General features: G+C 37.1%; 1 protein-coding gene across 1 annotated transcript; it reads right to left on the bottom strand.

Moving 5' to 3' along the window:
- Positions 1-275: 275 nt before the first annotated feature.
- On the bottom strand, positions 276-8691 carry RAD52-2 (cobalt ion-binding protein). Its single transcript, XM_077394002.1, has 4 exons — positions 8313-8691; positions 7997-8034; positions 5164-5255; positions 276-669 (listed from the first exon to the last, which is right to left on the bottom strand). The coding sequence occupies exons 1-4, from the start codon at positions 8606-8608 to the stop codon at positions 523-525; spliced, it is 573 nt and encodes a 190-aa protein (XP_077250117.1). The 5' UTR covers positions 8609-8691; the 3' UTR covers positions 276-522.
- Positions 8692-12427: the final 3736 nt, after the last annotated feature.

Raw genomic sequence — 12427 nt, forward strand, 5'->3', positions numbered from 1 at the left:
TCTTCCAAAAAAGTTTTTTTTTTTTTTTTTTTTTTTGGGGTGGGGGGTGGGGATGGATTAGGGGAGGTTTAAGGTGTTTAGAAGAGAAGGAAAAATTTAATCTTCCAAAAGCAGCAATGTTGAAGTCTCTGACCTCTACCCCTTATCTACTCTTAATCCTTACCTGGTTCTAGAATGCATTGAAAATAAACAGTAAGGATGTTTACTTTGATTGCTGAGATGACAAAGAAAGAATTAGTAGGCCATTATTACTCAATCCAGACTAGCTAATCAAATTCAAGACAACCCATCATCATCCATATATATATTAGTTCCTGCTATCGATAATAGAAACCACACAAAATGCCAGATGATGGTGATCCATCCTGATATTTACATCAAGAGAGAGAAATGGGGACATATATCTGAAACTATTGTCTCAAAAGCTGGCTAAACATGTAATCAACTGGTGGATCAACCAAACGTTTATTAGTAGAAGCAAAAGGGGGAATTGGCGGGGGGAGATAGGGAACCCTTCCTCTTCTAAAGCATCTCATCTTCATGATAGAGATACAAGCCAAGACCAAACCGGGCACATGCTCTGCAAAAGGCAATCTCCTCTGCTGCTGCAACAGGGTCTTCCACCTGGTCATCATTTGGGAATACTGTCCCGGTCGACTCACGGTGTGCCTGCAACAGTGAGTTGGTATCAAAAGATTAATAGGGGGGTTCTAAAAGCTTCATTGAGGAAAATAAATAGGAGCATAGATTATCTTTACTTCAAACAGTCTAACGGGGATGAAAAATCAACAACCTGGCAAAGCATGGAAGTTGCATGTTTAAGAATTCACAATTCGTTGATTAACATAGCCAGAATTGAGTTTTGGTGTTATGCTTTCTTGTGCCTAATTTAGTTGCAATGCTTAAAGTTTAGGCACATCTAGATACACATCATGTAGAGAATTATGGCCTCTTTGGATGCCATCAAAATTGGGTCTTACTAGCAAATAAGATTATATTAAAGGCATTCAAAGAGGCCCCTAAACGACTTCCCAAGTCTCAAATAAGACTTAACATTTGGTGATCATCAGCAGAATAGTGTTTGACAATAAAAAAAATAAAACATAAGTTACTTTCGGACCTCAAGCTATCTAGGAATTCCAAAGTGGTAGTTACTAACTAACTGGAACAGTCGTGCAGCTACATTTGTAAAATATTTAATTTTCCATATTGTTGAGGATTGATTTTCTTTCCTACATAAAAATTTACACACTTCATGGGCTACAAGAATATGACTTACAAAGTTCATATACCCAAGCAGTGATCTCAAGTGGGGCAATCCTATGCAATATACAAAGGAAAAGGGGCTCTCATAATGTTTTTTCATAGGATGCCATTAGTATTTTAGTTTTCTATTTGGCTGTGAGATAGGGCATTTAGAGCATCAACACCTACTTGTACACTCGCAGACTTCAGGGTGTGGAGCAGAGAAGTAACAGTTAACAATTTCTGAGAAGCAGTATGTCTAGGAAGCATCTCTATAAGATAAGTAAATACTTTAATGTATGGATATAAATTGATTAAAATATGGCATTAAATGATTTAGTTGTTGAATATCTTAGTTTGAAAATGATAAGTTACACAAAATTGGGTGTGGGAGCAGAGCAGTACCGGATCATGGGCATCCCACTTCATGGACTTATTGTCATAGAATTGGTGGTGAGAGCAAGAGCTGGTTGCAAATTGAAAGTGAGGACAAGTCTCTATAGTGGAACAAATTACACATGACAAAAGATACTAGCTATTTTATTTATTTATTTTTGAATGGGAATAAAATATTTATTCAATAGAAGCAAGACTGAGGTCTATAAAAGAGATAAGAAAGAAGAAAAGCAAAAAAATATTGAAGAATTCCACCTCCACCCTCGACACACCCTCTTGAGCTAGACGATTGGCAACCTCATTGGCCGACCTCCTAACATGAATGAAGGAAATATTAGTTCCGTCCACTCTATCCTGAATCTTATCAAAAAATGGGCAAATCTCCAAGGGTGTGAAGTGAGTTGCCTTCAATCACCACATTATTGAGGCCAATTTTTTCCAAGAACCTTATTCCTTGGTAAATAGCACGCACTTCAGCTTCATCAGCATCTACAATACCAATGGGCCAGGAAAATGCCCATCGCACATCACCATGCTCATCCCTTCGAACCCCTCCAATACCTGAAGGCCCAGGGTTCCCCAAGCTAGATCTGTCAAAATTCAGTTTCAAGAATCCAGAAACAGGTGGCACCCAATTTTGAATAGTCTTGGGTTCTCGAACTGAATCATTGCAAATCTCCTCCCATCCATACCATAGATCATGAGCTGATACAAACCGAAAAGAAGGTAATGCTCTCACCCAACAAAAGATTCTTGCTATTAATCTATTGACATTTCCCCAAAGCTTCAATGGAAGGCTTGATGCATGGGACAACATAGGAGTCACAGATACAACTAATGAAATTTTATGTTTTAAACCTACGAAAATAATGAAGTCACCAGATCAATTAGTTCATTAGTGACAAGGACAGGCTTCTCTGATTCAACTCAATAAATGATATATTGAAGGCTCAATCCACTTGCCAAATTCGAAATCGTATGGTTAAATTATTGCACATTTTATCATACCGGGTACATTATTGCATTAAACCTATTGATTTTGAATTTTCTTTATTAGTTCCTTAAAACATGAATATAGTGGAAGAATCTTGTCAGGGGGGCAAAAGAGTATATCCTTTCTTGGCAAGCAAGTTCCCTAGTCATAAGAGTAGAGTTCATCCTCTTCTCTGATCCAGTTGGGAAGATCTGCCAAACACATCAGGGAGCAAACAACCAAGCAAATAAGTTGGTAAATTTTGGTGTATACAGTATTATTTAACAAAGCAGCCCCCAAAGCCTAACTTGTAAGTTGTGCCAGAATCAATCAATTTGTAAGGCTAAGGCCTACTTTCTGACATGCATCTTAATCCTCCTGGTCCACGACATCACATGTTCATGTTATGATGCTATTACGACAGGATCGGTCCAACAATTGGAACTAGCTAGAAATGTTTTTAATGATTTTTCGTGTAAGATTTTAATCTAGGCTTCATAACAGAAGGTCCATAAATAAGTATTTAGGTCAAATGCCATGAACAAACAAGGATTTACAACAGCCATGGCATGAAATACTGGATACCAACATATTCATATCTGCATGTCTGTCTTTGAGAAAGGCTAAAAAACCTAGAGAACGTCATAAATAAAGCCCATTATAGCCAGAAGCGGGAACTACAAAAAATTGAAAATAAGCCATTCTAGGACATGAAACATCAAAAGATCATATTATGTCAAAGTGGAAGCAACAACCTAAGTAAAAGATTTCAGTTAGGATTCCTGCTCTAAATTTCAAGCAGCTAATATTTTGTAACTCGAAACCCATGACAAATTTGTTCCATAGCTTTTTTTGACACTTTTCATTTATTTTGTATTCAAATGTCATAGAGAATTATTTACGATTTGATGGGAATCCTGTTTGGCCTGAAATTGTAAAAGCGCCACACTTGTCTCGAAATGAAAATGAGTTTTTTTTCAAAATTTCTTTTCATTTTTAATATTTGAAAATTAAAATCGTTTTTAATGAGAGGAAGAAGTTGAAGTTTAGAAGATTACCATCATTGCTTGATTCATGCTAAGAAGCAGAAGATGAAGATGAAGAGAAGAAGAGAAGGTGCGAAGGTGAGAAGGTGAGAAGGAAGAAAAGAAGAAGTGACACTAATTTTCATGGAGGTTGAATAATACCCAACCCCAGGAATTGAAGACTTCTTATAATCTTGCTTAACAATAATTATATATTATACCAATAGGGCCATGCATGATGAGCCCTATCTGCTTAAAAGAAATACACCATAACTTACGGTATATATAACTTAAACTCATAGCACTCTCCTCAAGCTGATGCATAGATGTCATCCATGCCCAACCTAAAACAAATGCTTCAAATTGGTTGTGTGCAAGTGTCCCCGTAAAAATATATATCCGCTAAGATTTCATCTTCACAAAAGTGATAGCCCTAACCATAGCTTGGGTCAAAACCCAATGAGCAGGTGGAAGCCCCCCTTGGCGTGTGGGAACCGTCGGAGTTTGAAAAGCTAAAGTTGAACTTTGATGGGTCAAGCTCAAGCATGGGCAACCCTAGTCCAGCTGGAGTAGAGGGGATCCTTAGAGGCTATCAAGGGGTGGCTTCATTAGCTTACTAAGGTCCACTAGGGTAGGCGGGCTCGAACGAGGCAGAAATCAGAGCAGTGCTCCAGGGGCTGAGGTTAATGGAGAACAACTCACTGGATCGCCTAATACTAGAAGGAGATTATCTTAACGTAATTAGATGGCTTAGGGGGATCCCGTCTCATACTTGGAGATCAGCGCATTGGATCGATGAGATTCAGGATCAGGCGACGGGATCATCCATCTCCCATCAGCATGTCAGGAGAGGCAAGGTCGCCGTGGAGAGGCTCGAGATAATCGACTTCCAACCCCCCCCCTAAGATCCTCTTTATCCTCTTTGCATTTTCTCCGTTTTTATTGTATTGAGTCTATTGACCAGCTAGGTCACTAGGGTTTTTTCCCTTAGCTTAATAATATTCTCATCATTTCAAAAAAAAAAAGTCTTTGAACCTCACATGGAGTAGATATCAATTTACTAGTGACCTTTGCACGAAAGAAATAAGAATCCACTTAATTGTGTTTAGTCTCCTCGTGAAACACAAGTTTACTAACAATGCAAGTACCTGCTTGATTATCATATTGCAGACTTCGAATCCTAGCTCTTCTACTAATGTCTTCAACTAAACCAACTCAAACGATATGTGTGTCGTTGCTTGATATTCTACTTCTACACGATATGTGTGTCATTGCTTGATGTTCTACTTCTTAAATGATTATTTTTCTTGAAAATAATTCCTATGTTGGGTTTCCCTTTTAAGGATCTCAAAATGCGCTGAATAACTTCCCAATGGTTAATGGTTGGATTCTGCGTATACTGACTTATAGCACTTACAGGGAAGACAATGCCAAGTCAAGTAAAAGTCAAGTATCAGCTCTAGATAATAAACATGGGCAGCAATATATTGGGAAAAAGAATACAGTAAGAGCATAAGAAGGTACCTCTCCATCAGATCCCCGTATGGTAACACGATACACCACTGTCACGCTATCATTGTTCGAGTATATAACATCACGTATTTCTCCACACCAACCTGTAGAAAAGGATAGTATCAAATGACAAGTTGTATAGATGCAATAGTTCATTGCATAACATGACAATCATCATCTTTACTACTAGAGAAAGCAATGTTGGTTAATGTAAAAGTGTGACGATTAAATGTTGCAATTGTTCGGATTCAATTGTAACACTTTTATGCCCTGGTACAACAAGCCTCTTTTAAGATGACAGAGAGAGGAAGAGAAAGAGAGAGACAGAGAGATAAAGTGAGAGACAGAGTGGCGTTGGGGGGAAGAAGAGGAAGACAACCATAATCGAAAAAGATAAGCTTGTATATAGTTTAGATTTCTTCCATAGTTTAAATAAAGTTTATTGTATAGATGCACTAGTTCATTGCATAACATGACAATCATTGTCTTTATTATTAGGGAAAACAATGCTGGTTAATGTAAAATGAAAAGTGTGAAGATTAAACATTGCAATTGTTCAGAATTGATGTATCACTTTTACGTCCTAGTACAACAAGCCTCTTTTTTTAAAATGGTATGACTAGCCTGTTTTATGGAAATCCTTTACATTCTTGTTTTGGATGGAGAGCTTCTTTACATTTCCACTTCTTCTTCTTCTTCTTTTTTGAATGGCAAGTGAATTCATTAAAACAAATAGAGACCGAGGAGGTCCCTAAAAGTACAGAAGTAAAGAGGACACATGAGCCCAGTAAAATACAGAAATCAAACGGCTAGGGTGGAAGAAAATCAAAGAGCTGGACTCTATCACTGAAACTCCCTCTCTAGCAAGTCTACCAGCCTCTCCATCCGATGACCGCCTTATATAGTTGAAGGAAATCGAAGACGATCCAATTCTATCCTGAATCTCATCAAATAATGTGGCAAATCACTAAGGTACAACGTGTGAGCCTCTTAGCCACCTAATGACATTGAGAGAATCCCCTTTGACTACCACCTTATTCAAATCTTCATTATGTAGCATCTTAATTCCTTGAATGGCACGAACTTCCGCCTCATTAACATCCGCCACCCCTATTGGACCACTAAATAAACATATTTGCACCTTGTCAAGCTAATCAACTACATCACTGGCATGGTTTAAACTTCCAATGACTTGTGTCAACTTCGGTCGACATGTATTGATTTATGAAGGGACCGAAGTTCAAAGTTTGATCCCTTGCTGTGCACCCACTTAACCGAAAAACCTCATACATCTAAGAAATACTAATGTCATTTCATTAAAAAGATAAGTACAAAAATGAAATGATCATCGAATTTCAAAACATGCGAAATATCTGTGTTTAGAATGAACCTCACTATTCCAGACATCTGTGACAGCCGACAACACATGTCACTAAGTGTTTGATCTTATCAAAACATTATGGATGGTTTTCTTGCTATGTGATGGTTTCTAGGTGTGTATGTGTGTTTATTGTAGCATTTTCTAAATGTTCGTCATAGATTTTCATCATTTCCAACCATTCCAAAAAAAAGTCATCATTTCCATGGACTTCCATAAAATTCCATGAATTTTATAAGATTTCCATGGACTACCAGAATTCCACAGAGTACTTTCACTTCTGTGGGTAAACTGGAATTTGAAACGCTGATATCAGTCTCTCACAATATGATGAGAAAAATCATGGATTTCATAGTTAATATGCGCAAACTAAATAAAGATGTCAGAATAAAATAGTCTGGAACTATGTAGAAAATGAAAACTTACACCTTAGGAAGTTAAGGCAAATGTGTAAAATTTGCAACAAATTTTGTAAAGTATGGTTCTATTAAGAATCACAGGATAGAGAGTTCTAACATGAAATTTATACAAGTGGATTTTTCACGTATTTAGTGGGCATCTAGGGATCTCCCTCTACTCTGGTTATTATTGATGCTATTGCTGAAGTTCCTGGTTCTCCCTCAGCTCTGAATCAATTGATTATGGATCTGGACCAGGAACAAATCTAGAGCCCTAACATAGTAGGGCAGAGTTGGGGTCCTTACGTAAATGGGCAAAAGTGTTCATGCTTAAAGAAATTTCACTGATAAGTCGTGACATCGGACAACTAAAAGACTTTATTAAAATAAAATGAATAATAAATGTTATCTACAAAGGAGATTACCAAGTAGTCAAATAATTGCACCTTGACAAATTAGAACTTGCTTCTATTTGATGTCAAAATGTGCCCACAAAAACCAAAGAGGATATCATGAATAGTCTGAAATTCGTGTTGCAAGTACCAAGGAGGCAGTGTGGCATCCAAACCAACATAGTTCACTTAGCACAATCAAAGATAATGATAAAATGGGAACTATTACATCCTATATCTAAATACCATAGTTTCTGATAACCAAAGATTTTCTTTAGAAGAAGTTAAGATTTGCTGAGGAATCAAACACTACATATGACACATTTGTAGATTCAAAATTATGACATTTTCCCTAGATCCAAATCTTAAAATATGAAAATGTAGAATGTGGCAAGGTTTAAAAACACGATCTTATACTTGAAAAACTCAAAACTTGAATCGACTCTATCAAGACTTGAGCCAGGTTAGGGAGGTATCCTGATTTCGAAAAAATAAAATAAATCAACCGAGTAATCAACTTGGTTCTGAGTCGATGTGAACTCAAACCGCCCTCGAGATTGAGGCTTTACACTAGTGATGATGGTGAGTAATAGAATTAATCAATACATGTTAGGTTTTGATAGGGGAAAAAAAAGCACAATGAGTTGAGTAAAAAGAGGGTAAGAAAAGAAGATGACCTGGGGCATAGAAGCTCAACATCCTGTTGGCATGAAACCTAAAAGAAATCACCAAACCCACTAATATTAGATCATTCAAGAAACAAAACCCAATACAAGAAATGAAATTTACATCATTAAGATTCATTTAATTAACATAATCAATTCTAATTAAGATAACAGAAATCACGAAACCCACTGATATTAGATCATTCAAGAAACAAAACCCAACACAAGAAATAAAATTTACATCATTAAGATTCATTTAATTAACATAACCAATTCTAATTAAGATCCAAATAAAATCAAATCTAACTAAGAAATCGATTAAATTTACCATGGGATAGAGTTATGTTCAGGATTAATGATCTTGTCAGGGACTCTTTTGTTGAGATCTCTGAGGATTTCAACAAGAGGGCGAGTGATACAAGATGATTTATCAAGAGGGACCACATAATTCGAATTGGGTACTGGTTTTTTGGCTGCGTTACTGCTGTTATTAGGGTTTTTTTCGAGAGCTAAAACCACCGTCGATGAGTTTCTCCTTTGCCGGAAAAGGAGAAATCGATTGCCGGAGGGAGATAACTTCAGGCCCGGAATTGGGGGTCGAGGAAGGAATTTTGTGGTTTCCATGTCAAATAAGAAAAATGGAAGACTTTGCTCCTCATTTGTGCGCTCACTCCACTATTTATGTATTTATTATGTACCAAGGAAAAGAGGAGTTGGTAAGGAGAGAAAGAGATATGGAAGAGGTGGGTCCCTCTTCTACCAACCTAACAAAGTCCCCCACCCTCTAGCCCTCCATCTATAATCTTTCTATCTATCTATATATCATCTTTCTATCACACTCAAAGTACTTTAGGGTTTGTTTGGTTGATGCATTCCAGTAGGATTTCTGCGAGAAAGTTGTACGAATTCCTCTGTTTTTCTCTGGATTCCACCTTTCGGTTGATGCATTCCGGTAGGATTCCTGCAAGAAAGTTGATCCTGACCCTCTATAGATCATATCAACCTATGGAAATGGTTTTTGGGCTACAAGCTATGGCTTGGTGGTATGTCAACGAATTGGTCCATTACAGAAATGAGACTTCATTAGTTCAGGGATTTGAAAGCGGAACAAGAAACTCAACCGTCTAGGTTGTGGCCCATCTAATGGACGGTTTGGATCATCCTATGGTGTTGGCCGTATGGTATTTTTGAAAAATAATGGACTATAAGGCCTTTCATCGTATAAAAACTCCTCTCTATCTATCATCTTTCTATCAGGCTCAAAATACTTTAAGATGTGGTTTGCTCTACCTGACTAAGATAAGGGATTTGCTGGGGTCATTGCAGAAAGGCATTTTGTGGCTGGATGTAGCATGTGAGAGCAGCCACCTCAAATGAATAAGACAAAATCTGCTGAAAAGTGAGCCCGTGTGGGTGCTCTCACATGCAACAGCGACCCGCAAAATGCCTTCCTATGATGGTCCCTAGCAAATCTACTAAGATGAATTTACTTGAGTTTCCTTAATGTCAACGAGCACAAGTTTTAATTATTGTTTAGAAACTGAGTTATTGAGTTGACATTTTTACTTAAGAAATCTAATTGGGAAAGATCATTGAATTTGACTTTGTTATTCAAGTAATCTGATTTAGGAAACTACTTAAATTCAAACCTTATACTCAGATTTTTGCAAACTCTTTAAAAGAGATGCCGCCATCAAAAGAGATGATACTCATTTCAATCACATCGTAGTCGAGTTATACCCATTGAGATTAATATTATTCATCCTATACCATAATGATAGGATCTATTATAATTACATCATTCATGGGAATGACATACTCCCATGCCTATTATTTGTAACGACATTATATAATACATATATTGAATTATCGTTAGACTGATCATGTCCATCAGTTAACTTTCCAATCACTTTCAATTTTCATTCATTCCACTACTTTCCACCCCCTTTTGTTTATGGGATTTGCTAGGGTCCATCACAAAAGGCATTCTGCAGCTGTTCTGTCGCATGTCACACCAGCCACCTCGTAAATGAAGACAACAATTCCCTTGGTTTCTATATTAGTGAGAGTGAAGTTAGTTTTTAGGAATGGACAAAGAAAAGGGTGGAAATATAATTCACTCTCTCTTTCTCTCTCTCTCTCTCTCTAGAATAGGGATTTGCTAGCGTCCATCACAGAAGGCATTTCGTGGATGGTCTGTTGCAGTGACAACAACCACCTCATGAATGGAGACAAAATCTGCTGAAAAGAGAGCCTGTGTGGCTGTTGTTAGATGCAACAGACCATCCGCAAAATGCCTTTGGCGATGGATGCTAGCAAATCCATCTATAATATATACTAAGCATGTTTCTTTTTGTTTGTCATTCATCTTTTTAAGAAAAGTTTTGGACCAATTACCAATGGGGGACAAAAAAATGACGTAATTATCAATAGGACCCATGCTTTTATGAAATTATGAACGAAGGACAAAAGAGGTCTTGTCAGTAAAAGTTGGACGAAAATGCCCTTTGGCATTTACAACAAGTTTTCACCTTGTTTTTTTCTTCTTCCCTCTTCTTTTACTTTGCCATTTTCACCTTTTTGATTTTTTACCCTACTTGTCATCTTCCTCCTCATTCAGCTACCATTGTTGCTGGCAAGTTTTGAAAACTTGAAAGTTAGTTCTTACTATCTATCTCTTTATATCCCAAAACTTGAAAGTTGAGTATTTTTTACCTACTAGTCATCTTCCTCTGTTTCTGATTTATCTTGTTTAGGGTTTAAGAGGTTTTTATTTTAGGGTGTGTCCTGGAGATGATGCATGGATGGCTTCACTCACTTTTTGGAAGACAAGTGGTTGTAAAAGAAAAAGTTGATACCATTAGAAGAGTTGCTATAGGCAGGGGTTTTGTAGCATAAGGGGTTTATCAACTCTCTGGAAGGGAGTTAGCAACTCTCAAAAGTAGGGTTACCAATTTTCGAATGGGCTTATCAAGTCCCTGAAAATTGGCCAGGGGTATTGAATTTTGGAAGGGGCTTTTCAAGTCTCTGGGAATGGGGTTACCAATTTCCAAATGGGCTTATCAAGTCCTTGAAAATTGGCTGAGGGTACTCGAGTTTTGGAATGGGGTTTTCAAGCCTCTGGGATTGGGGTTATCTAGTATAAAAATGAGGTTACCAATTTCCAAATGGGCTTATCAAGTCCCTGAAAATTGGCAGAGGGTAATGGTGTTTTGGAAGGGGGTTTTCAAGCCTCTGGGATTGGGGTTATCAAGTATCAAAAATGGGGTTACCAATTTCCAAACAAGCTTATCAAGTCCCTAAAAATTGGTCGAGAGTACTAGAGTTTTGGAAGGGGGTTTTCAGGTATCTGTGATTGGGGTTATCTAGTATAAAATGGGGTTACCAATTTCCGAACGGGCTTATCAAGTCCCTAAAAAATGGCCGAGGGTACTGGAGTTTTGGAAGGGGGTTTTCAAGCCTCTGGGATTGGGGTTTTCTAGTATAAAAAGTGGGGTTACCAATTTCCAAATGGGCTTATCAAGCCCTTTATGAACACGGTTTTACTTCCTGTTTTGTTTTCACTCGTTCTTTTTCACAGTTTTTTCCTTCTACCCTATGATTCGTCTTCCTCATCCACCATTGAAAAGGAGAAGGAGAAATGTAAAACCCTAAAACAAATGAAAAACAAAACCTAGATACAGAGAGATAGATGGGAATGAACTCACGCTTCAAGTTTTCAAAACTTCCCAGCAACAATGGTGGCTGAACGATGAGGAAAATGACTGGTAGGGTAAAAAAATAATGTTGAAAACGGAAAAGTAAAAAAAAAAAAAAGTGAGAAGAGGGAAAAGTGGAAAAGTAAAGCTTGTTACTTAAGAAAAGGGCATTTTTGTCTAGCTATTACTGACAAGACCTCTTTTGTCCCTAGTTGATAATTTCATAAAAGCATGGATGGGTCTGTTTATAATTAGGTCATTTTTATGTCCCCCATTGGTAATTTTTTCAAAAGTTTTTCTTCAATAAAAAGTTACTGATAAAATGGTTTTGGGATGATGATTATTTCAATAGCATAGAAGTCGAGTTATACCCATTGAGATATATTATTCATCCTCACTACTTATACCCAAGGTTTAAAATTTTGGTTTCGGTACCGGTGTTGGACCTTGAAATTTCAAAATTTCGAAATTTCGGCCGAAATCTAGTACAAAAATTGAAATTATTATTTTATTCAATATTAAATTTCAGTCGAAATTTTTGTAATTTCAGTCGAAATTTCTGTAATTTCAGTCGAAATTTCAGTTAAATGTTAAATTAATTTTAAAAAAAAAACAAATTTTATGGGTCAAATTTCGGAAAAACTGAAATTTCGACCGAAATTCCAAAATTTCGGCCGAAATAAATGACCATTTCGGTTTTTAGTGGTTTCGGTGTCGGTCTCCACCGAAATCCGAAATTTCGGAA

This window comes from Tasmannia lanceolata, unplaced genomic scaffold (assembly GCF_043159265.1).
Source record: "Tasmannia lanceolata isolate RefF3 unplaced genomic scaffold, GAP_Taslan_0.1 ptg000013l, whole genome shotgun sequence".
Classification (NCBI taxonomy): Eukaryota; Viridiplantae; Streptophyta; class Magnoliopsida; order Canellales; family Winteraceae; genus Tasmannia; species Tasmannia lanceolata.

Excerpts from the sequence above, each read along its gene's own strand:
- RAD52-2 (XM_077394002.1), bottom strand. The coding sequence starts at position 8,608 with ATGGAAACCACAAAATTCCTTCCTCGACCCCCAATTCCGGGCCTGAAG. Across the intron at positions 5,256-7,996 it reads GTTGAGCTTCTATGCCCCAG|GTTGGTGTGGAGAAATACGT; the intron begins GTCATCTTCTTT and ends CCTTTTCTACAG. Across the intron at positions 670-5,163 it reads TACGGGGATCTGATGGAGAG|GCACACCGTGAGTCGACCGG; the intron begins GTACCTTCTTAT and ends TCACTGTTGCAG.